Source organism: Brassica rapa, chromosome A07 (assembly GCF_000309985.2).
Source record: "Brassica rapa cultivar Chiifu-401-42 chromosome A07, CAAS_Brap_v3.01, whole genome shotgun sequence".
NCBI classification, from domain to species: domain Eukaryota; kingdom Viridiplantae; phylum Streptophyta; class Magnoliopsida; order Brassicales; family Brassicaceae; genus Brassica; species Brassica rapa.
Genome location: NC_024801.2, coordinates 26257082 through 26280603, shown reverse-complemented (window position 1 = coordinate 26280603; position 23522 = coordinate 26257082). Strand labels below are relative to the sequence as shown.

The 23522-nt window shown below is 38.3% G+C and overlaps 5 protein-coding genes across 5 annotated transcripts; 3 read left to right on the top strand and 2 right to left on the bottom strand.

Annotated features, from left to right (window-relative positions):
- Positions 1–5288: 5288 nt before the first annotated feature.
- On the top strand, positions 5289–9008 carry LOC103832266 (cytochrome P450 78A5). Its single transcript, XM_009108240.3, has 2 exons — positions 5289–7003; positions 7144–9008. Exons 1-2 carry the CDS (start codon positions 6023–6025, stop codon positions 7753–7755), a joined length of 1593 nt encoding a protein of 530 aa, XP_009106488.1. The 5' UTR covers positions 5289–6022; the 3' UTR covers positions 7756–9008.
- Positions 9009–13150: 4142 nt separating this feature from the next.
- LOC103831884 (cytosolic sulfotransferase 16) lies at positions 13151–14605 on the top strand. The gene has a single exon (XM_009107819.3). The coding sequence runs from the start codon at positions 13363–13365 to the stop codon at positions 14377–14379; it is 1017 nt and encodes a 338-aa protein (XP_009106067.1). The 5' UTR covers positions 13151–13362; the 3' UTR covers positions 14380–14605.
- On the bottom strand, positions 14493–18183 carry LOC103831885 (cytosolic sulfotransferase 18). Its single transcript, XM_009107820.3, has one exon. The coding sequence runs from the start codon at positions 15817–15819 to the stop codon at positions 14653–14655; it is 1167 nt and encodes a 388-aa protein (XP_009106068.2). The 5' UTR covers positions 15820–18183; the 3' UTR covers positions 14493–14652.
- A 378-nt stretch (positions 18184–18561) lies between these two features.
- Positions 18562–22246, top strand: LOC103831883 (extensin-3). The gene is made up of 3 exons (XM_009107818.3): positions 18562–20513; positions 20590–21123; positions 21237–22246. The coding sequence occupies exons 1-2, from the start codon at positions 20254–20256 to the stop codon at positions 21107–21109; spliced, it is 780 nt and encodes a 259-aa protein (XP_009106066.1). The 5' UTR covers positions 18562–20253; the 3' UTR covers positions 21110–21123; positions 21237–22246.
- LOC103831882 (cytosolic sulfotransferase 18) lies at positions 22001–23314 on the bottom strand. Its single transcript, XM_009107817.2, has one exon. The coding sequence runs from the start codon at positions 23236–23238 to the stop codon at positions 22204–22206; it is 1035 nt and encodes a 344-aa protein (XP_009106065.1). The 5' UTR covers positions 23239–23314; the 3' UTR covers positions 22001–22203.
- Positions 23315–23522: the final 208 nt, after the last annotated feature.

Genomic DNA, 23522 nt, shown 5'->3' with positions numbered 1-23522 from the left:
AGAGATCTTGATGCCGCAATGTCGCTGACTATAGCAGATGATTCTATTATTTCGATGATAAACCAGAATCTCCTCAAAGCCTACAAAGCGGAGGAGGAGTTTTGGAAGCAGAGAAGCCGCCAACTTTGGTTGACTCTTGGAGACAAAAACACTGGGTTTTTTCACGCTTCCACCAAGAGTCGACGAGCCCGCAACAGGCTTACAGCTATTGAAGATTCTGATGGTACTCCTGTCTTTGAGGAAGAGCAGATCATAGATGTTATATCAAAGTATTTCCAGGGAATCTTTACCTCCTCATCACCTTCAGCCGCTGAAGTAGTAAACAGAGCCTTAACTCCGTGTATCTCCGCGTCGACAAATGAAAGGCTCACGGCTATACCCTCAGCTGCGGAGGTGAAAGCAGCCTTATTTGGGATTCACCCGGACAAAGCCCCAGGCCCCGATGGCTTTTCTGCAAGCTTCTTCCAGTCAAATTGGTGTGCAGTAGGTCCTGCAATAATAAGAGAGATTCAGTGCTTCTTCTCTACAGGAAGTCTGCCCTGTTCTATTAACAGCACACACATTCGACTAATTCCCAAAATACATAGCCCTAAACAAGTCTCGGACTATAGGCCCATCGCCCTTTGTAATGTCTACTACAAAGTAATATCTAAACTCCTATCTCTGCGCCTAAAGCCGGTTCTTCAAGAGATTATTTCAGAGACCCAGTCTGCGTTCATACCTGACAGAGCTATCTCCGACAACGTGCTCATCACTCACGAGATGTTGCACTATCTCAAGACCTCTGAAGCTACTGTCCACTGCTCTATGGCTGTGAAAACAGACATTAGTAAAGCGTACGATAGGCTTGAATGGACCTTCATTCAAGCAGTTATGGAAAAGTTGGGGTTTGATCTTACATGGATTCATCTCGTAATGCAGTGCATAACCACAGTATCCTATGCTTTCCTCATCAACAACGAAGTCGCGGGCTGTGTTTCTCCTCAGCGTGGGATTAGACAGGGAGATCCCCTGTCTCCCTATATTTTTATCTTATGTGGTGAAGTCCTCTCTGGCCTCTGCAAGAAAGCTCAAGTCAATGGTACAATGGCGGGATTGAGGGTCTCTAGAAACAGTCCAAGAATAAATCACCTGCTATTTGCGGATGATACCATGTTTTTTACTAAAACAGATCCTCAAAGTTGCTTGACGCTCATGACTATTCTGCAGAGCTATGAAGCAGCTTCGGGTCAGATGATAAACTTGGCAAAATCTTCAATCTCTTTCTCTGCCAAGACCTCACAAGATGTTAGACTGAGAGTGAAACAACATCTTAAGATCGAGAAAGAGGGAGGAGTTGGCAAATACCTTGGACTCCCGGAACACTTTGGCCGCAAAAAGAAGGACCTGTTCTCCTCCATTGTTGACAGAATGCAACAACGAGCTCTACACTATTCCACTCGGTTCCTATCCATGGCAGGGAAAGCTACTATGTTGCAAGCGGTTCTATCTTCAGTTCCCACATTCGCGATGACTTGCTTCGAACTACCTGTCAGTTTATGTAAACGCATCCATTCTGTGTTAACCAGATTCTGGTGGGACTCGGAACATGGAGTAAAAAAGATTTGCTGGGTGGCTTGGGATACACTCACCCTGCCTAAAGGCTTGGGAGGTCTCGGTTTCCGTGATATTCAAGCTTTCAATCAGGCACTCCTAGGAAAGTTAGCGTGGAGGCTAATCACGAAACCAGACTGCCTTCTTGCGCGAATTTTGATTGGGAAGTATTGCACCTCTTGCTCTTTCCTCACAGTGGCAGCTGCCCCTTCTGCTTCCCACGGCTGGAAGGGGATTCTTAAGGGAAGGGACCTCCTCATCAACCACTTAGGGAAAGCCATAGGCGACGGTGAATCTACGAGTGTGTGGAAAGACGCGTGGATAGACCCAAACTCATCCCTGAAACCGCTGGGACCATTGCAGGAAAATGACCAAGATCTTTTAGTGGCAGACCTCTTATCCAGAGAAACTAAAGAATGGAATACAGCGAAAGTGCTTAATCTATTACCTGATCTTGCTCCCCACATCGTCAGCATACGACCAAGCATACGAGGAACCCGTGACTCTTACAAATGGAACTTCCATAAGTCTGGTGATTACACTGCAAAATCAGGTTACCTCTCCCTGCAAGCATCAAAAGTTCAATCGACTGCATTACTCTTGAATAATGGAAATGACAGAGAGACTGATGACTGGAATTGGCACAAATGCATTTGGTCCCCCAAGCTACTACCAAAGATCAAAATGTTTCTATGGAAAGCGTGTCAGAATGCATTACCAACGGCTGAAAATCTACTAAGGCGAGGTATTCAAGTGCCCCCAAGCTGCTGTCGCTGCGGTGAACCAGAGACGACGATCCACCTCCTATTTCATTGTTCCTTTGCGCAAGCTGTATGGAGCATAGGCCCATGGGCGCAGCGTTTCGACGCCATTGAGATAACTTCTCTAAAGGAGGCCCTCATCCTCTCCAAAGGCTGGACTTCACTTCCCCCATATGGTCACACAAGCAACTGTCTACCGTGGATTTGTTGGTTCCTATGGACATCGAGGAATCAATATATTTTTGAGAACAGATCATCATTACCAAGTGAGATCTTCCTCAAGTCCCTTAAAGCCATCAGGGAGTGGGAACAAGCACAGGGGCAAATCGAAACACCTACTGCGATCCCATCATCCATCGCTCATCTCTCTCCCCCACCGTCGCTCCATCCTCTCACACTCTGCTGTAATACAGATGCCGCATGGAGATCGGACTCGGGAAACGCGGGATTAGCTTGGATCTTCGCTGATAACGAAGGGCGAGAACTGAATCAAGGTTCTCTGTTCCAAAAACACGTCTCTTCGGCATGCATGGCGGAAGCCTTGGCAATCAGGAGTGCTCTTCTTCACGCGGCGGAGCTCGACTACAAATTCATCTGGCTAAGATCAGATTCACAAGTGCTCATCGGAGCTATATCATCTGGACGGTTTCCGACCGAGCTCTATGGAGTACTTTCGGACATCGCCGTGATCTCTTCATCGTCTTTTACTGTTTGTCACTTTTCTTTCATTAAACGAGAGTCAAATGGGCTTGCGGACTTAAACGCTAAGGCTTGCTTGCTTTCTGGCCCAAGCTCTGTGTAACTCTTGAACCCTTTATTTAATGAAATCTCAGTTGCCCAAAAAAAAAAAAAATAGTATTTTATACACGAAAACTAATTCAAAATTGTAGTCTTTAAAGAACAATAACGATAGAAATGACAAAAATATATTTTATTGTTCTAAATAGTTTTAGTTCTAGCCTTTCTCTAGCTACCTAGTAGCATTTTGTAGGTTCAGACAGGTAGCCAACTCTACATGACTCATTCACATTCCGGTCAAATTGTGTCCAAGACTCCAACCGACCATGTTTATCGAGTATCGATTATCATAGGATTTACAATTTAATTATTATTATTATTTATGTTCATACAAACTTTTATCTTTGACCTTTTTCAACTTTCATCGGTGACCGACTTTCCATACGAAAAGGAAGAAATAAATATAATTGTAAAAATATTATATTAATCCTCGGAAGATATAATTAACGAAAATCTGATCCGACATTGCTAGTTCCACTTGACTGCTAACGTATCAGTGTCCGCAAATGTATTGTCTAACAGTGCAGTTGGAAGTCCTAATAAAACCAATCCAACATGTCGCTGGTAAGTGGTGGGTACCACCTAGCTAGTTGCTTTGAAAAGAATAAGGGAAAGCAAAATTCCATCAATTCTATAAAAAAAACTTATTCCATCAATTTTATAAAAAATGATACATTCTATCAATTTCACAAAAAGTAAGCAGAATTCCAAACAAACAAAAATATTTCACTACAGTTTTGAAGAAAAATTGATGAAACTAATTTCTTCTAACTTTTTTTATATTATGTTCATCTTTGCCCATTCATCTTTATTCCAATCATTCTTTCGCATGTATACCATGGAAAATTAATTGACGAGATATGTATTGATAGATTGATAGGGCTCGCTATATGCTATCACAAAGATTGATTTATTTTAATTGCAATGTGTATTGCCTTGTTCTTTTTTATGGGAAGTAAACAAAAGCATGTATAAACATACGCATTTGAACACAAATTTAGTGGAAGGATCCTCTCTCTCCTCCATAACGCTCTCTCCTCTCTCCTCGGTTAATTAAAACATTCACGTCCGCTCCGGCGTCCGGCGGCGCGTCAGCGCGCGTACCGGCGCCGGAGGCTTACCTTTTGCGTTTGTTTTGTTTCCCCTTCGCTGTTGCTTCCTCTTATCCGTGTCTCCGTCGATATACTAACGGATCTGGGTTTCGGGTTTAGACCAGGAAAGTTCTCCGCTCGAGAGGTGTGACGGTTCTGGTGGCGATTCGTTCTTCTGGCTTCGTGGTGAGATGGTTTTGCGGTGGTGCGAGGTGATGGTCAGTTTTTGGGTTCAGGAGTAGATCTTTTTAACAAGAGGGTCTCTCTGGTTCTCGCTACCCGGTTGGGGTTGTTTTCGCTTGTGGCTCCTGTCGATTGCTCGGAGGATCCTTTCCGGCGTTGAGTGGAGATCAAGTGACTCTGTTGTGTGGTTTCTCGGTTCCTGGCGGTGTCGTCGCGAGTCGGTTTCTTCTTCGTCGTGGTCTGGTGTGCGCCGGCGTGTTCTGCTACCACGGTGGCGAGTCTCCAGTCATGTATGCAGGCGGTTGATGGTACTTGGCTCAGGTATGGCTCGTGTAAGTTCGGTGAGTAGTTGTGAAAGGTGTCGTCTATGGCTCCTGGATGACTGCTCACGGTGCTTCCTCATTTCGAAACTCCTTTGCACGGCTCTTGTCTGTGTCTCCGAGTGAAGGCTCCGGCTTTCTTAATGGAGCTTGCCTTGTGTTTCATAAATTGTTTGTCTCTGTTTGGCACCGGAGATGGACTCGAACAATCTAGAGTGTTGCTCTTCGGTTCTCGAGGACTTCAAGTGTGTGGCGATCCTCGGTTACTGTCATTGGTCGCTACAGTGGCACGCTTGGTTATGCGCACATCCCAGCTCTACAGAGGTTCATTTGTTCTTGTGTAGTGGTGCGGCATTTCCTCTCTATGCAGGTTTAGAGGCTTCAGGTCGAGGGTTTGGTGGTGATTACAACCCGCTTTCTGCTTGGATCGCATTACTTCTGAAGTCGATCAAATAAATGTGACTATGTGATCGTGTGATGACTATCCAGAAGGCGCGTCATGGCTTTTGGGTGCTGGATGGGGCCTGTAGTTTCTGTGGATTATGTACTCATACCACCGGTGGTGGTTGTTGGTACGGTTCACAGCGGGCTTGAGGTTTTGCAAAGCTGCGTGTGTAGACGGTATCAATCAATTGGAGCAGCGTTTTCGGGGAGGGCAAAATTACCGAGCGTGGTCTCATGGTAAATCAAAGATACTCTCTCCATTTGGCAATGCTGGTCTCATGGTCCGGCTCTGGCCTCTTCTCTATCCAGTTAGCTAGGGTAAATTGTTTATGGTCTTCCGGGTCATTGAGTTGCTATTTCTTCCCTTTCTACTGTGTTTAGTTGTTGTTTTCAATTAATCTGCTACTAGTCTATCCTTGTAACTTCTGTCAAAAAGAAAAACTTGGTATAAAATTTAACATTTAGACCAAAAAAAAAAAAAAAACATACGCATGATACAAAAAAATGTAACCGTACCTTCATTATTCTCAATGATATTTACAATTTAGCAAAAAGAATGTATAAACATACCATGCATGATACAAAAAGGGCAAATCCATCAGATTTGAAAAATAATTTAAGCGGTGCGAGTTATATCTTTCTAAAGAGTATTAACCATGGTTAGACTGCATTAGGACTGATTGTTAATTAATTAAATTCTACTTATCACCTCATCTAACCGTAGTTAAATTCCTCCACTATATAAGAAACATCTCACTATCCCCATTATCATCATCATCACTGTTTCTTCTCTTCAGCTCACTATCTAAAAAACCCTAATATCTTCTACAAAATGGCTATTGATACGAGTCTTTCCTTCGCTTATCCATTTCTAAGTCTCGACCTTTGTCTCAGCATTCTCCTCTTCATCTCCCTTTTCGTTTTCTGGTTGACTCCAGGTGGCTTTGCTTGGGCACTCTACAAAGCTCGTTCCCACACCAGACCAGAATCCAAAACCCTACCCGCCATTCCTGGCCCGTCTGGTCTCCCCATCATTGGCCTCCTCTTAGCCTTCGTTAACAACGCCTTGACACACAGAATCCTCGCCAATATCGCTAACTCTTGCAAAGCCAAAGCCCTCATGGCGTTCTCCGTCGGGTCTACCCGGTTTGTGATAACTAGCGAACCGGGGACGGCTAAAGAGATCTTAAACAGCTCTGCATTTGCGGACCGGCCTGTGAAAGAGTCGGCTTACGAGCTGCTTTTTCATAGAGCTATGGGGTTTGCTCCCTTTGGTGATTACTGGAGAGAGCTGAGGAGAATCTCTTCTACTCATCTCTTTAGCCCTAAGAGGATCTCCTCTTTCGGAGAATCACGTCGAAAAATCGGGGAAACTATGGTGGAAGAGATCAAGAATGCGATGGCAAGTTATGGAGAGGTGCATATCAAAAGAATCTTGCATTTTGGATCACTCAACAACGTGATGTCTAGCGTTTTTGGTAAAACATATGACTTCAACGATGGTAGTATCGTTAACTCGAAGTTGGAGCATTTGGTGTCCGAAGGCTATGAGCTTCTTGGAATATTCAACTGGAGTGATCATTTCCCGGGACTGAGGTGGTTAGATTTACAAGGCGTAAGGAGAAGATGCCGTAGCTTGGTTGGTAAGGTGAATGTGTTTGTCGGAAATATAATCGAGGAGCACAAATCAAAGAGGTCTCTTCGTGATAATAAAGAAGAAGAGGGCACTAATGATGATGACTTTGTTGATGTCTTACTTGGCATGCAAGGCAACATCAAACTTTCAGACTCTGACATGATTGCCGTCCTTTGGGTAAGAACAAGTGTGTGTAAACTATATAAATTAATTAAGTCTTTTAGTTTAATAAAATAATAATATTTAGAGTTTTCTTAGATAAATATATGGATTGGTCGAGTAAGTAGCAAAACCTAAACATTGGTTTTTCGATATAGGAAATGATTTTTAGGGGAACGGACACCGTGACAATTTTACTGGAATGGATCCTTGCGAGGATGATTCTTCACCCTGACATTCAAGCAAAGGCGCAGGCCGAGATAGATGCTATTGAGGGTGAAACGGGACGTGAAGTCTCAGACTCAGACCTCTCCAAGCTTCCATACATCCGTGCCATCGTCAAGGAGACCCTAAGGATGCACCCACCTGGTCCTCTCCTCTCATGGGCTCGTCTCTCTATTCACGACACTCAAATTGGGACCCACTTTATCCCCGCTGGGACCACTGCCATGGTTAACATGTGGGCTATAACCCATGATGAAAAGGTCTGGCCGGAGGCTCATGAGTATAAGCCAGAGAGGTTTCTTGGTGCACAAGAAGGTGATAATTTTCCCATAATGGGATCTGATTTGAGGCTTGCTCCCTTTGGTGCTGGGCGTAGGGTTTGTCCTGGTAAGTCTATGGGTATAGCTACTGTGGAGTTATGGCTGGCTCAGTTGCTAGGTAGCTTCAAGTGGGTTCCCTGTGGTGAAGTAGATTTGAGTGAGACTTTGAAGCTCTCACTAGAGATGAAGAACTCTCTTGTTTGTAAGGCAATCCCTAGGGTTTAATATGTGTTTTGTTGGCTATCAAACTATGCCATTTTCTATCTCTCTCTCGGTTTTGTTTGATTTACCGTGGGAGATATCTAATTACTGTCCTTTTTTCTGTCACTAGCTACATCTAAATAAATTAGTCTAAAAAGTTTCTACCGTGTTTAAGTATCAGAATTCCAATAAGAAAGTTTGTTTCAAATTATTATATTTTCTCCTTCTATCAAGTTTTATTGACCAAATATGTTGTAATATTTTCTCATGCAATTAATATCAAAATGTTCATCTACGTAGACTTGTTACATTTTACTCGGAAATATATACTTTAGTTTTACAATTTTTAGTATTTGAATCAAATTCAACATTAAAATGTCTTGTTGAGGAAATCTAAACCATAATTTGGAAAAGGATAACCTAATCAAGGTTTGTTAGTTTTGTTTGAAGTTTATTTAGTAAAAAAAAAGAACTTTTCACATAAAGTTACATTAGTTTGGAGTTTCAGATTTGGTTTACTAGGTTTGGAACAAAAACTAATTTTGAAATGTTTTATGCTATTCTCTATATAGGTTGCATCTATTTTTCATCAGTCTTTTGATAGTTTGGCTTATTGTTGTGGTTTTTGTTTGCTAACAAGTCATGTACTTATGTTACAACTAGGAGTTAACAAATACAGTGTATATAGCTTCAGGTTCAAGTTCTATTGGTAGTAGGAAAAAGACCAATTAATCATGTTATCCTTTAGGTTAGCCTGAGTAGACAAGTTCAAAGACCTCCTGCTAAACAAAAAGAAATTAAATTACAAGGATGATTTATTACTTGATTAAGATAAATTGAAGTCTACATAGGAGGAAAACCTTCTTTGTAGAGGAAAAATGTCGAACTCACAAATGATATGTTGGATTTGATGATGGATATATAGGCAATATGGCCTTAATAGAACTGCAAAAATTCAATGAAAAAAATGTTCTTTCATCAGAAAATAAAGTGTACGGGTTTGTTTGGAAGCTGCATAGAAAATTCAGCACCAGCCTAGAGATAAACGTGGACCGAACTCAATTAACGAATGAGACCAACTAAACCTCTACCTGCAAACGTACATTTCTAAAACGTGACTTTTTAGTCTCAACAACAACCACTTCTCCTCCTCCTCCTCCTCCTCCTCACAAAATTAGTATTCAATGTGCTTTACATTTGTATTTATTTATCTAAGTCTAACCTATCAAAGCGAGAACCTTAATTATGTAAAATTATAAATACAAAAAAAAAAAAAATTCAAAATCAAAGTTTTGAATTTTACCGACGCAAGACGAATTTTTAAATTTTATAACCTCAATATAATTATTTGGTTTATTAATCGTTTCTATTCAAATGATGCGAGACATCATCACCTACCTAAAATCTTTCGGGGTTTTTGCCAAAACTAACCCACAACTTGATTTTAATCCCAAACCTATACCCAAACTTGAATCAAATGCAAAACTAACCTAAAAGCCTAGTGAAATTACAGCTCAGCCCCTTGTGACCAAACAAAAAAACAGAAGCCATTTTTACGAATATAGCCCCAGTAAATCGTCTGAGTCGTCTGAATTGTTGGAAGTCGTCTAGACGACTGAAGTTTCAGTCGTCTGGTACCAGCTTATTTTAAAAATAATTTATAAATCTTGTAAAAAATATTTTGATGCGTGAAAAATAAAAATCAAGTAATTATAAACAGTTTTAAGTGATATAAATTAAGATATGATAAAATTGATTTGTTTTGAAGATAGATGAGTGGAAGTAGTGAATCATGAAATACTTTGGTTTAGGAGTTTGGCAAACATATGTTGTAGTATTGTATGGATTGTTAGGGTTAGATTTTGGAAAACTAAAATGTTTTTTTCAGAAATTAGTTTTCACTTATATGTGTTTATTTCTGTGTATAGTAAACACTTTTCAAGTTTGATTTGGTTTTATGAAGTGTTTAATTAGATAATTAAGTTTAGGGGTTATGTTTAGGGTGTGGACGACTTATATTTCAGTCGTCTGTTGAATAATTTACCCGGACGACGTATATTTCAGTCGTCCAGACGACTTACTTGTAAGTCGTCCAGACGATTTACTTGTAAGTCGTCTGGAAAGTCTTCTATTTTAGTTTCCCACTAAAAATATTTAATTTCCCGCTAAAAATATTAAACTCTTCTGGACGACTTACATGTAAGTCGTCTGTTTTAATTTCTTCACCAGACGACTGAAATGTAAGTCGTCCAGGAAGTCGTCTGAGTCAAAAATATTTAACCTAATTAGATTTTTTGCCTCCCTATATAAAGAAAAATTTACACATTCTCTCTCCTCCTCTCAAATGGCTGCAACAAAAATGTAATGTTCATCATTCTAAAACTCTCCAACCTCTCTCTAATCTCTTTGACTTGAAAACACCAAACTTTATATGAATTTTTCAGTTTTGTCTCATGTATTTCTTACTAATCTATCTCTTTTACAGGTTTTTAATCAAGTGGTACTCATCTTCCACTAATTTAGAGGTAGATCTATTAATTTTAGATATGTATTTTTGTGTGTTCTATAAATGTAGATTTATCTAATCTTCCACTCATTTTTTCTATTTTTAAGTCATTTGAACGTTTTTGGATATGCAGGTTTTTCAGATCTGGATTTGATGTGCAGGTTTTTCAGATCTGGAAGACTTCTGGGACGACTTACGTGTTAGTCGTCTGGAAGTCGTCTGGAAGTCGTCTGGAAGTCGTCTGGAAGTCGTCTGGACTTCTTGGAAGTCGTCTGGACTTCCAGGAAGTCGTCTGGACTTCCAGGAAGTCGTCTGGACTTCCAGGAAGTCGTCTAGACTTCCAGGAAGTCGTCTGGACTTCTAGGAAGTCGTCTGGATTTTTCTGAGCGTTTTGGTAAGTTCTTATGTCTGATTTTTCTTCATTTGGTAACTTCTTGTTGTATAAAGTTCTTACTTTTTTCCCAAACTAAAACTCTCCAAACCCACTTTAATCTCTTTGACTTGAAAACACCAAACTTTATATGAATTTTTCAATTTTGTCTCATGTCTTTGTTACTAATCTATTTTTTTTTGCAGGTTTTTAATTAGATGGTACTCATCTTCCACTAATTTAAAGGTAGATCTATTATTTTTAGATATGTATTTTTGTGTGTTCTATAAAGGTAGATTTATCTAATCTTCCATTCATTTTTTCTGTTTTTAAGCCATTTGAACGTTTTTGAATATGCAGGTTTTTCAGATCTGGATTTAATATGCAGGTTTTTCAGATCTGGAAGACTTTTGGGACGACTTACTTGTTAGTCGTCTGGAAGTCGTCTGGAAGTCGTCTGGACTTCCTAAAAGTCGTCTGGACTTCCTGTAAAGTCATCTGGAAGTCGTCTGGAAGTCGTCTGGACTTCCTGTAAAGTCGTCTGGACTTCCTGTAAAGTCGTCTGGAAGTCGTCTGGACTTCCTGTAAAGTCGTCTGGACTTCCTGTAAAGTCGTCTGGACTTCCTGTAAAGTCGTCTGGAAGTCGTCTGGACTTCCTAAAAGTCGTCTGAACTTCCTGGAAGTCGTCTGGACTTCTTAGAAGTCATCTGGACTTCTTAAAAGTTGTCTGGTCTTGTCTACTCATCTACTCAAGTTGTCTGGTCTTGTCTACTCATCTACTCAAGTTGTGAATTGCATGTATACTCTTTTAGTTGTGAATTTTTTGTAAAATCAGTAATAATATTTTCCAAGATGTATTAAATGTGCTAACAATGTGTTTACACATTTACAAATCAATGAAATAATAGACTTCAGTAGCCTTTTTCTTATCTTTGGATCTCTCATATGCAATAATAAACTCCAATGGCCTTTTTCTCATCATAATAAACAAGAATGTTGGTAAGAGATGGAAACAAACAATAGTAACTAGTCAAAGCATATCATATTTTTTATAAGTTTGCATTGAAAAACTTAGTCAAATTTAGTAAAACTAAGGGAGAGAACATATTTTGTAAATATGAGTTTTACATATCTTGAAGTTACTTATCATTCTTAAAAATACAAGTTATTCAAAAACTAACGTAGAAGACTTAAAAACTAGTGGAGAAGACGCGGACGACTTCAATCTAAGTTGTCTAGACGACTAAACTATATGTCGTCTGGTCAACGCAGAGGTTATTTTTGCAATTGACTTTGAAATCTGTTATTTCGGACGACTGAAAGTTAAGTCGTCTACTATTGTTTGGTTAAAAAAAAAACTCCAAAAAAGCTAGACGACTTACATTTCAGTCGTCAGAGGTTAGTTTTGCATTTGACTGGATTATTTCAGAAGTTTGACTTTTTGGACGACTTACATTTCAGTCGTCTAGTGAAAATTAAAATAATAATATTTTTTTAAAAGTAGACGACTTAAAGTTAAGTCGTCGTAGGTTAGTTTTGCAATTGAAAAAAAAAACTTCAAGATTTAATTATATACAGACGACTTATAATTCAGTCGTCCACGAGACGACTGAAATGTAAGTCGTCTAGGATTTACGAGGTTTGACCAGAATCTCGGAAAAAAGTCCTGGACGACTTACAATTAAGTCGTCTGGTGGACGACTGAATTATAAGTCGTCTGTGTATAATTAAATCTTGAAGTTTTTTTTTTCAATTGCAAAACTAACCTATGACGACTTAACTTTAAGTCGTCTACTTTTAAAAAAATATTATTATTTTAATTTTCGCCAGACAACTGAAATGTAAGTCGTCTGGGGAAGTCAAACTTCTGAAATTATCCAGTCAAATGCAAAACTAACCTATGACGACTGAAATGTAAGTCGTCTAGGTTCTTTGGAATTTTTTTTGAATCCAAACAATAGTAGACGACTTAACTTTCAGTCGTCTCAGGTTACAGATTTCAAAGTCAATTGTAAAAATAACCTCTGCGTTGACCAGACGACTTCCAGGTAAGTCGTCTACAGCCAGACGACTGAAAGGTAAGTCGTCTACAGCCAGACGACTTCCCAAGTAAGTCGTCTGACGAACAGATCTGGAAAAAAACTCGATGTCATACCTTAAATTGGTGAGATAAGTTCCTTAGCATACATAAGGCTTCTCCAAGCACACAGAATCACAAACGAAAGTCACCCACCCATAATTGTTAGCTTCTATGACTCTATGAACCATAAAAAATTTAGAATCAAAATCTTGGGTTTTTTTAGCTCATTGTGGAGAGAAATTGAGAGATATGTTGTGTTTAGTTCACAAGAATGGAAAAAGAAGAAGGGTAAATCGATTTTGGGAGCATTAAGAGCTTCAAATTGGTTGTTCATGGTGGTTGTGGTATTGATGACAATGGCAATCTTGTAATTACTTGAAGATGATGAGGGTGAGAGAGTAAAAATGTCATTTTCGAAAAAAAAAAGAAAAAAAAAATTGATGGCATTTTCGTAAATTATATGAACTTGTGGGGTGAATAGGGCAAAACCAATTTTCAAGAAAAAGGGAGGTTAGTTTTGTGTTTGACTTTAAGTTGTAGGTCAATTTTGCAAAAATCCCAAATCTTTCCTTCTATTTATAGAACCGTCCATCTTCTTCTTACATCATCATCCTCCACAACTCCACAAGAGCTTCCCGAAACATCCTCTGACTCCATCACTCAACATCATCCCCAATGGAACCCAACACGACCCAAAACGGATCCCAACTCAAGCTCTCAGAGTTCGAGAAAACCCAAAAGAAGTACCAAGACTTCATCTCCGCCCTCCCAAAGAGCAAAGGATGGAGACCAAACGAGATCCTAACCCAATACAACGGACACTGGTGGCAAGAATGTCTCCTCGAAGGCCTCCTCCACGCCAAAGACCATTTCCAAGCACGACCCACCGACTTCCTCGTCTGCAGCTACCCCAAAACCGGCACAACCTGGCTCAAAGCCTTAACTTACGCCATCGTAAACCGTTCACGTTTCGACGACGCAACGAACCCGCTCCTCAAACGTAACCCTCACGAGTTCGTGCCTTACGTCGAGATAGACTTCGCGTTCTACCCGACCGTGGACGTCCTTCAAGACGGCAAGAACCAGCTTTACTCCACCCATATACCCAACGGGTCGTTACCGGAGTCTATAATGAACTCCGGTTGCAAGATGGTTTACATTTGGAGAGACCCAAAGGACACATTCATCTCCATGTGGACTTTCCTCCACAAGGAGAAGTCTCAAGAGGGTCAGCAGCTAGCGAGTCTCGAAGAGGCTTTTGATATGTTCTGTAAAGGCTTGTCTGTGTACGGTCCTTATCTGGATCATGTGTTGGGTTACTGGAAGGCTTACAAAGAGAATCCGGAGAGGATTCTCTTCCTGAGGTACGAGACGATGAGAGCTGATCCTTTGCCCTTTGTGAAGAGGTTGGCTGAGTTCATGGGTTATGGGTTTAGTGATGAGGAAGAGGAGAATGGTGTTGCTGAGAATGTAGTGAAGCTTTGTAGTTTTGAGACGTTGAAGAATCTTGAAGCTAACAAAGGAGATAAGGAGAGGGAGGACCGTCCTGCGGTTTATGCGAATAGCGCGTATTTTAGGAAAGGAAAGGTTGGAGATTGGGCGAATTATCTGACTCCGGAGATGGCTGGTCGTATCGATGGGTTAGTGGAAGAGACGTTCAAAGATACTGGCTTGCTTCAACATGATCAGTGAAGTGTCATGTCTTTGATCTCTTTTGTTATTAAGTACAAAACAGAGGATGCTTTTGGAACAGAGGATACTCTGTTACGAACAGAGGATACTCTGTTTCTCTATTTGGTTATGTATTGAATGTACTCTGTATCATCTTATTTATAACAAGAGAAAGATCTTTGGTTACAAAGACAATTCCTTTTATAGAAACAACACCATTTGAATAAAACAGAATCAATATTTATTACATTATAGAATCGAACTGACAAATGGAGCATAAAGATCAAGAACCTGTCATTGACCATGTTCAAGCAAACCTGTATCCTTGAATTTCTGATCCATTATACCATCAATACGAGCAGCCATCTCTGGAGTCAGATAGTTCGACCAATCTCCAACCTTACCTTTCCTGAAAAAAGCGCTATTCGAATAAAGAGCAGCACGATTTTCCCTCTCTTTCTCCCCTTTGTTAACTTCAAGATTCTTCAACATCTCGAAGCTGCAAAGCTTCACAACTTTCTCAGCAACACCTTTCTCCTCTTCCTCTTCCGTGAATCCAAACCCCATAAACTCAGCTAGCTTCTTCACATAAGGCAAAGAATCAGCGCTCATAAACTCGTACTTGAGGAACAAGATCTTGTCCGGATTCTCTTGGTAAGCTTTCCAATACCCCAAGACATGATGAAGATAAGGACCGTACCAAGAAAGACCTCGACAGAACATATCAAAAGACTCCTCGAGATTGTTTACAGGACCGAGTTCTGCCCTTGCTTTGTTGAGGAATGTCCATAGGGAGATGAAAGTGTCCTTTGGATCTCTCCAGATGTAAACCAGCTTACAACGTGACGTCACAACCGAGACCGGTAACAGCTCGTGAGGGATGTGAGTTGAGAACAGATTGTTGTTACCTTTGTCGTTGAGAACATCGACTTGAGGGAAGGAAGAGACGTCGAACTCAATGTAAGGAACAAGCTCGTGAGGGGTACGTCTGAGGAGAGGGCTCGAGGAATGGTCGAAGCGAGATCGGTTTACGATTGCAAAAGTTAAGGCTTTGAGCCAAGTGGTACCTGTCTTTGGGTAGCTACAGACGAAGAAGTGGTTGGGTCGTGCTTTAAAGAATTCTTGCGCGTGAAGGCAGCCTTCGAGAACGAATTGTGTCCACCAGCTACCACCGTACTCGATATAGGCTTCTTTCTGCCTCCAGCCTTTCTCGTGAGTAAACGTGGAGATTAGAGCTTTGTACCGTTCTTGATTCTTCTCGAATTCTGATGACTCGGTCTTGGTCTCGTCCTGGTTTGGTCCTCCTGTCGTGTCGGTTAGGGGTTCTGATTCCATTGGAGACAGAAAAAAAAGAAAGGCAAAGGAGCTGTACGATTTTGAGGACTTGTGTTGTGTTTTGTGAGGGATGAGTGATATAGTTTGTGTTCGGACAGAGCTAGGAGTTGGGTTAAATAAGTACATGTTGATAGGTAGTTTCTCATAGGCTATCAGTAATACAAAAAGAAAAAAAAGGCCAGTTTAGAATCCGTAGCTGTCACGTGGTTGCCCACTAATGAAGCTGTTTCTACCCACGTGTTAGTCTCTGATTCGTAGGTTGTTGGTTTAGTGGCACAACGCCTTTAATAAGTAGCTAAACTCTTTTATTTCTTTTGTTTTCTATGTATAATTACATTCTACAGTCTTCACTAGCATAAATCTTCGTCTAATTACTTGATTAAGAAAAGAGTCTCTAACTACTTTCAGCTGTGATTCAATCTTGCAGATAACAGCGGCTCCAGTTCAAGTATCTATCAGAGAGTAAAGTTTTTTTTACTTACTTTTTGGCCACGGTTTCATGTTCGCATCGTAGTGAATCACAGCCGCATTCTCGGTCACTTATTGTCGATGTTCATGTCATAACCTAATTTCAAGACATGGCATGGTCTATGGCATGTATGTAAATTAATACTTTTGCCTGCCACATCTATTTTTGTAAGAAAAGATCAATGACCTTTTATAGCAAAAGAAAATATCAAGGACATCTTTTACTAATCTTAGGTAAAGATCAAGGGTATATATAGTTATAAAAATACGAGTTCATAACTTCATATGATGAAAGCGTTGTGGTAATTAGGATAAAGAAAAACATTCACTTAGGATGAAATCATGAAAACAGGGTTTCTTAAGTAACAAAAATGTAGACAATTGTTAATTATTAAAGATTGACATTTGACAGTTGTAGTTTTCTTTTTTTTGCTTAAAGATTGACATTATAGTTTTGGATGAGTGGTTTGATTATCTTATTTAACAAGTATTCCATCCGTTTTATTATAAGTGTCACTTTGACATTTCACAGAAATTAATAAAATTATATAATATATTCATATTTAATGTATGATTAATTAAATGCGAATAATTTAAATAAAAGTTTATTGTTATTCAAAAGAGTAAAAAATAGATTTAATGTATAAATTACATTGAAATTGTAAAATGATACTTATTTAGAAACAAAATAAAAAAAACCTAAAGTAACAATTATTATGAAACAGAAGTAGTAAGAACTAGATATATGAGTTAATGACAAAAGCTCTATTAATCCTGTGAAAATAAAAATAATTACTATATATTTTTATAACTAATGTTTTTGTTATATGGCTATCACCTCGTCCGAGTCTGTTAGAATGTCATTGTTTCATATGTCATTTAGCTAAAGGGAAGCGGTTTCCTTTTGTGTCGGATAATCAATTGTTTGTATTTCCTTTTAGTTTAGTTCACTTGGATGTATGGAATCCATTATCTGTTGAGTTTATTGAAAGATATTGTTACTTTTTCACTACTGTAGAGGATTGCGTTTATGTTAATTGGGTCTTGTGTTTTCTCTGACCTTTTTCAACTTGTTTAAACTCAGTATAGTGTTGTGATTAAAGCAGTTCATTGTGCAAATGTACCAGAATTAGCTTTTACGAAAATTTAGTCACATTACCGTATTTAAAACGTCATATTTTTGTTACGTATAACTTTCGTCTCAGTAATTTGTCACAATAACACATTATAGTGTTCTGTTTTCTGCAGTTGTTTCAAGCTACAGGTTTGAGTGGTGTTTCATGACATGATTTGCAACTCAATGACTAGCAAGGGAATATGGTTTTGCAGAGGGATAAGTGGTTGTTTCAGTCACTGCAACAGACTTATGGTTTTGACAGAATTAATGTTGAAACTGTGTGAAAGGACAGCTAATAAGCGGTGTCGCTTATGGAGCTTCTGTTGGGTTAACAAGTTTGAGGTTTATCAAGCATGTTGATGGATTGCTGAGGTGTTTTTTCAGGGTTTTCCAAGTGTGAAAATTTTACAAGAATATCAATGAAGACTTTGAGCTTGACACAGGTGTTTCAGTGTTTGTGTTTAAGCTAGTTATACAACTTAACAAGATCAACGAGTGTTTACAACTTAACAAGACCAAGAAGTGTTGACGGCTCATTTTCCACTCGAACATTAAAACAATGAAAAGGGTTAAGAATGGGGCCCATAATAAATTTTAAGTTTTGATCAACAATTCCAATTACAATTGTTCATGGCCCAAATGTATAGATGATTATATAGACAATCCAAAATTATAAATACATATAAAAATAACGATAATATATAAATCTTAAATTTGTCAATACTACATATTTTTTATATTTTTATTATCCTAAAAAATTAAGCTTGGATTAGTTACTATATTAAAATTCGCATCTTGTGCGAGACAAATATTCGGTATACAAACACTTGGGTTGTATATTAGTATTTATAGTTATTTTTTTCAATTTTTTAATTATTTAATATATATTTATTATTTAGTTAGTTTATAATATGTAAAAACATAAAATAAGTAATAGTACATAAAAATAATTTTATACTAGATCTTGACCCGCGCTCCTGCGCGGATGTTGGATTTAACTTGCGTTTAATGTAAATTTATTAAACCATTGTTTTATAAAATGTCCATTTATATTTTTATGTTTTGTAAAATATATTTAGAGTAGAATATATTATATTATAATATAGAAGTTTGATAATAATTTTTTATCTGCACGTAATATTATATTTATAATTTTATAACTTGATGCAATTTGATGTAATTGTAATATTCAAATATTAACCGATTGATTATTTTTGTTTATTTTATTTAAAATTATTTAATTTTTGACAATAGGTTTTAATAAATTATTATTAATTTTATGATATTTGGTTTTCTTGAAAATTTTATTGTAGCAGATTAATATATACTATATATTACAATTTGTGTTTTTATTTTCGGCAAAAAGAAATAACAATTCATTGTAATTAATTTAATTTTTTGATTTTAAGTGAAGTGGCGTATTTTTAAATAAGAAAGAAATGCAATGGCTAAATTTGTAAATAAAAAGAAATATATAATCTGTTATCTGTGTTTTCAAACAATTTTCATTTAATCTGCTATCCAAGTTTCCAAACGACAGAATCTGTAAATGAGAAAGAAATACAGTGACTAAATATGTAAATAAAAATATATTTAATATGTTATCCTTGTTTCCAAACTACTTTCATTTAATCTACTATCTAAGTTTCCAAACAGTACCAAAAGGTACTTCAGTTTTAATAATATAGATACAATGATCATTCCACACGAGACAGGATTTTAAACTAGTTTATTATATTATAGATGATTATTGAATAGAGAAACATTTGGTAATTTAAAAAAAAAATATTAATTAGTGGACATTTGGTCAACCATTTGAATTAAGACTCTGTTTCTTAACAGTTATTTCATACTCAGAATAATTTTATTTTTCAACTCTTCTTTGGAAAAAAAAGCACAAGGTGCCAACAAGAACTGTATCCGAAAAAAAAAATCAACTCTCAAAAGCATAAAAAATAAAATAAACAATCTGAAGTAGCTTGGCAACCGTTCTCATTTGAAAGGTATGGATGGATTCCCATCAAACCCGTTCTTACATTTACGGATGTACGGACAGAGTTGGAACATACACTGTTCCAACCGCATATGTTTGCGCTGGGCTTCCAACTTGCTGACATGAAGGTTACCAATAGACCAATCCAATAATACCACAGGAATCCTCGTGATATTCCTCAGATTCAATAGATCTTCTGAAGATCTGAATTTAAAAATACCATCTTCAACTAAAAAGGCGTAGCTGTAAGGGTTGAAACTGAAACTATGAACAGAAGTATGGTTGGAATAGCTATAGAAAATATCAGAAAAGATGCAAATGTACTTTAACAAAAAAAGATGCATGTAACCAAAAGTAAAAGTAGAATGGAGGCGACAATTTAATAACTTTGTTAAGTAAAAACTTTCTCAAAAAAAAAACTTTGTTAAGTAGAATACATGATCGATAGTTTTGAAATAAGTGGTCTCGCTTGTTTTGGCTACTAATATTGGATCAAAGATCTACAAACGTGAAACATGTATAGGAACACAAATCTCTACCCGGTCATCTAATTTTCTGAATGTTCTACCATCATTATTTACACGCTTTTTGTGATAATGTATAATTGTTCTCAAGTAAAATTTTCACAAAAGGAATTGATCAAAAGGAGTAAAGGACCATAATAAAAGTCTCGAGATTTCGAAAAAGATTAGATCTAACTTTATATTAAGAAAATCATAAGATTCGATACGTTGTTCCAACATTGAGAACATGTCAATCATCGACAGCTAAACAATAATACTAATGAGTTGGAGAGATCATCAATATCACTTTATTTCTCCATAATATTATATTTGTTTGCTGAAACAGCTGCTTGTACCTTTTTACATTACTTAATTTACAATGAGGTGCCAAAGTGAAAAAAGGTGAAAACAGAAACAGTAATATAAAGGGTGTGAAGGGGATGCTCTTAAGAGCATAAACTAGAGCAACAAAACAATCAATGGGGTCTCCAGTGGCCTCTTTTGCAGCAAGTTTGCTTGTTTTAACAATCTCTCCTCTCACCTCTGTATATCAATCAACTGCTAACTACTTCTATTCTTCTCCTCCACCACCTGTTAAGCATTACGAATACAAATCTCCACCTCCTCCGGTTAAGCACTACTCTTCCCCTCCAGTTTGTCATTCTCCACCACCGCCTAAGAAACACTACGAATACAAATCTCCACCTCCTCCAGTTAAACACTACTCTCCACCACTGGTTTATCATTCTCCAGAAACACTACGTGTACAAATCTCCTCCTCCTCCGCTTAAACACTATTCTCCTCCTCTGGTTTACCGCTCTCCACCACCTCCCAGGAAAGACTACGTGTACAAATCTCCACCCCCACCGGTTAAGCACTACTCTTCACCACCACCCAATAAATATTACGTATACCAATCTCCTCCTCCTCCGGTTAAGCACTACTCACCCCCTTCAGTTTACCATTCTCCACCCCCACCTAAAAATCACTACGTCTACAAATCTCCACCACCACCAGTTAAACACTATACTCCCCCGGTTTACCACTCTCCACCACCACCAAAGAAACACTACATGTACAAATCTCCTCCTCCTCCGGTTATGCACTACTCTCTTCCTCAGGTTTACCACTCTCCACCACCACCAAATAAGCACTACGTATACAAATCCCCTCCTCCTCCGGTTAAGCACTATTCTCCTCGTCTAGTTTACCATTCCCCACCACCACCAAAGAAAAAGTACGTATATAAATCACCTCCTCCTCCAGTCCGCCACTACTTTCCCCCACACCATCTTTACCTCTACAAATCTCCTCCTCCTCCATACCACTATTAGAATTCTCTGTCACGGTAATAACTCTCCCTATACTTACATCTACACACCTCATTAAGTTAACAAGTAAAAACCCTACATGGATGCATGCATGAGGATATTTATATCGTATATTGTATATACTTTGCAGGAGAACACGATGTGCGCAAGAAGACAAGTCAACATGGAATCCATAATAAATATAGAGTGAAAGAGAGAATCCTTATCCAAACATAAAGCTTTCTCAGCCTCTTCAACTTATTTTTACGTTTTGTTTGCAATAAATTTAAAACATGTGTGTGTTGATCAACTAATGGTCCTTCATGCACGCAGTCTGTAGTCATATAAATGTATGTAAGTTTTACGTCTTGTTTCTCTCTGATTTCTTTGAATTAATAAGAATACCATAAATAAACATAATAAGTTTGTATTTAATCAATTTCTCATGCACGCAGTCATATATTAGTACAATTTCTACTTTACTTTTATTAGTTTTATGAAACAAACACTGTTTCTCGTAAATAATTGGATAGGAGGAAGTGATGTTACTTGTGTTTTCTCGTAAATTCATATGTATAATGAATTTGAACTTTTGCTAAACAAGAACCTATAGAAATGGGGGCATGTGGCAAATGTTTCATTAGGCATGGCCCTGAACCTGTGATGTTGCTTGCTCATAAACAAAAGTGATGTTGCTTGTGTTTTCTCTAACGTTTTTCAACATGTTCAAACCCAATATAATGTTGTAATTAAATTAGTTCTTAGTAAAAAATGTATCAGAATTAGCTTTTTTTTTTTTTTTGTGCGACTAGAATTAGCTTTTACTATAATTTTCAAAGAACATGGAATCATTCACTATTTCTCCTTTGCATACACTCCTGAATAAAATTCAGTTATAGAAAGGAAACACTAGAATATTTAAATGTTGCTCACTCAGTAATATCAAAGACATATCCAGCAAAGATGAATGGCTACAAAGCCATTGCCTTTTATAGAAACAGAATCAAGAATTATTATTATTTCTTCCAATATATAAAACTTGTTATTACATAATAGAATCAAACTGACAAAAGGAGCAAACCTCTGCTGCAAACAAGCACATAATGATCAAGAGCATGTCATTGACCATATTCAAGCAAACCTGTATCCTTGAACTTCTCTTCCATGATCCCATCAATACGAGCAGCCATCTCCGGAGTCAGATAGTTCGACCAATCTCCAACCTTACCTTTCCTAAAATAAGCACTATTCGCGTAAACAGCAGCACGATCTTCCCTCTCTTTCTCCCCTTTGTTAGCTTCAAGATTCTTCAACGTCTCGAAGCTGCAAAGATCCACAACTTTCTCAGCAACACCCTTCTCTTCTTCCTCTTCCGTGAATCCAAACCCCATAAACTCAGCTAGCTTCTTCACATACGGCAAAGGATCACCTCTCATGAACTCGTACTTTAGAAACAGAATCTTATCCGGATTCTCTTGGTAAGCTTTCCAATACCCCAAGACATGATCAAGATAAGGACCGTAACCAGACAAACCTCGACAGAACATATCAAAAGACTCCTCGAGGTTGTTTACAGGACCAAGCTCTGACCTCTCTTTGTGTAGAAACGTCCATAAGGAGATGAAAGTGTCCTTTGGGTCTCTCCAGATGTAAACCAGCTTACAACGTGACTTCACAACTGAGTCCGGTAATGACTCGTAAGGGATGTGAGTTGAGAACAGAGTGTTACCTTTGTCTTTAAGAACATCGACTTGAGGGAAGAAAGGGAAATCTATCTCGATGTAAGGAACGAACTCGTGAGGGTTGCGTTTGAGGAGAGGGTTCGAGGTATCGTCGAAGCGAGATCGGTTTACGATGGCGAATGTCAAGGCTTTGAGCCAAGTGGTGCCTGTCTTTGGGTAGCTACAGACGAAGATGTCGTCGGGTCGAGCTTGGAAGAACTCTTGCGCGTGAAGGCAGCCTTCGAGGAGAGGCTGTACCCACCAGTGACCACCGTACTCGATGAAAGGCTCTTTAGGTCTCCACCCTTTCTCGTGTGTGAACGTGGAGATTAGTGTTTGGTAACGTTCTTGATTCTTCTCGAACTCTGATGACTCTGTTTCGGTCTTGTCTTGGTTCGGTACGGTCGTTACGGTTAAGGGCTCTGATTCCATTGAGCTATAGGATTTTGAGGACTTGTGTTTTGTGGGAAGATGAGTGATGATGGTCTGTGTTCGGACAAAGATCGGATTGGGTTTTTAAGTAATGATTCTATTTTTCACCCACGTGTTAGTTTGTGATTCGTAGGTTGTTGGTTTGGTGGCACACATGCGTAAAATATGTAGCATAAATCTCAGTCTAATGTGACTGATCAAGGAACAGAGTTAAAAGGTAGTACAACTTAACAAGTTTTATTTTGTCATTTATTTTGATTAATGGATTAGTAACATTTACAATC

Bases quoted from the DNA above. Each gene is read 5' to 3' on its own strand.
- LOC103831882 (XM_009107817.2), bottom strand. From the start codon at position 23,238: ATGGAATCAGAGCCCTTAACCGTAACGACCGTACCGAACCAAGACAAG.
- LOC103832266 (XM_009108240.3), top strand. From the start codon at position 6,023: ATGGCTATTGATACGAGTCTTTCCTTCGCTTATCCATTTCTAAGTCTC. The intron at 7,004-7,143 runs GTAAGAACAAGT...TTTTCGATATAG, and splicing joins ACATGATTGCCGTCCTTTGG to GAAATGATTTTTAGGGGAAC.
- LOC103831885 (XM_009107820.3), bottom strand. From the start codon at position 15,819: ATGTACTTATTTAACCCAACTCCTAGCTCTGTCCGAACACAAACTATA.
- LOC103831883 (XM_009107818.3), top strand. From the start codon at position 20,254: ATGGGGTCTCCAGTGGCCTCTTTTGCAGCAAGTTTGCTTGTTTTAACA. The intron at 20,514-20,589 runs TTATCATTCTCC...TCCTCTGGTTTA, and splicing joins CACTACTCTCCACCACTGGT to CCGCTCTCCACCACCTCCCA.
- LOC103831884 (XM_009107819.3), top strand. From the start codon at position 13,363: ATGGAACCCAACACGACCCAAAACGGATCCCAACTCAAGCTCTCAGAG.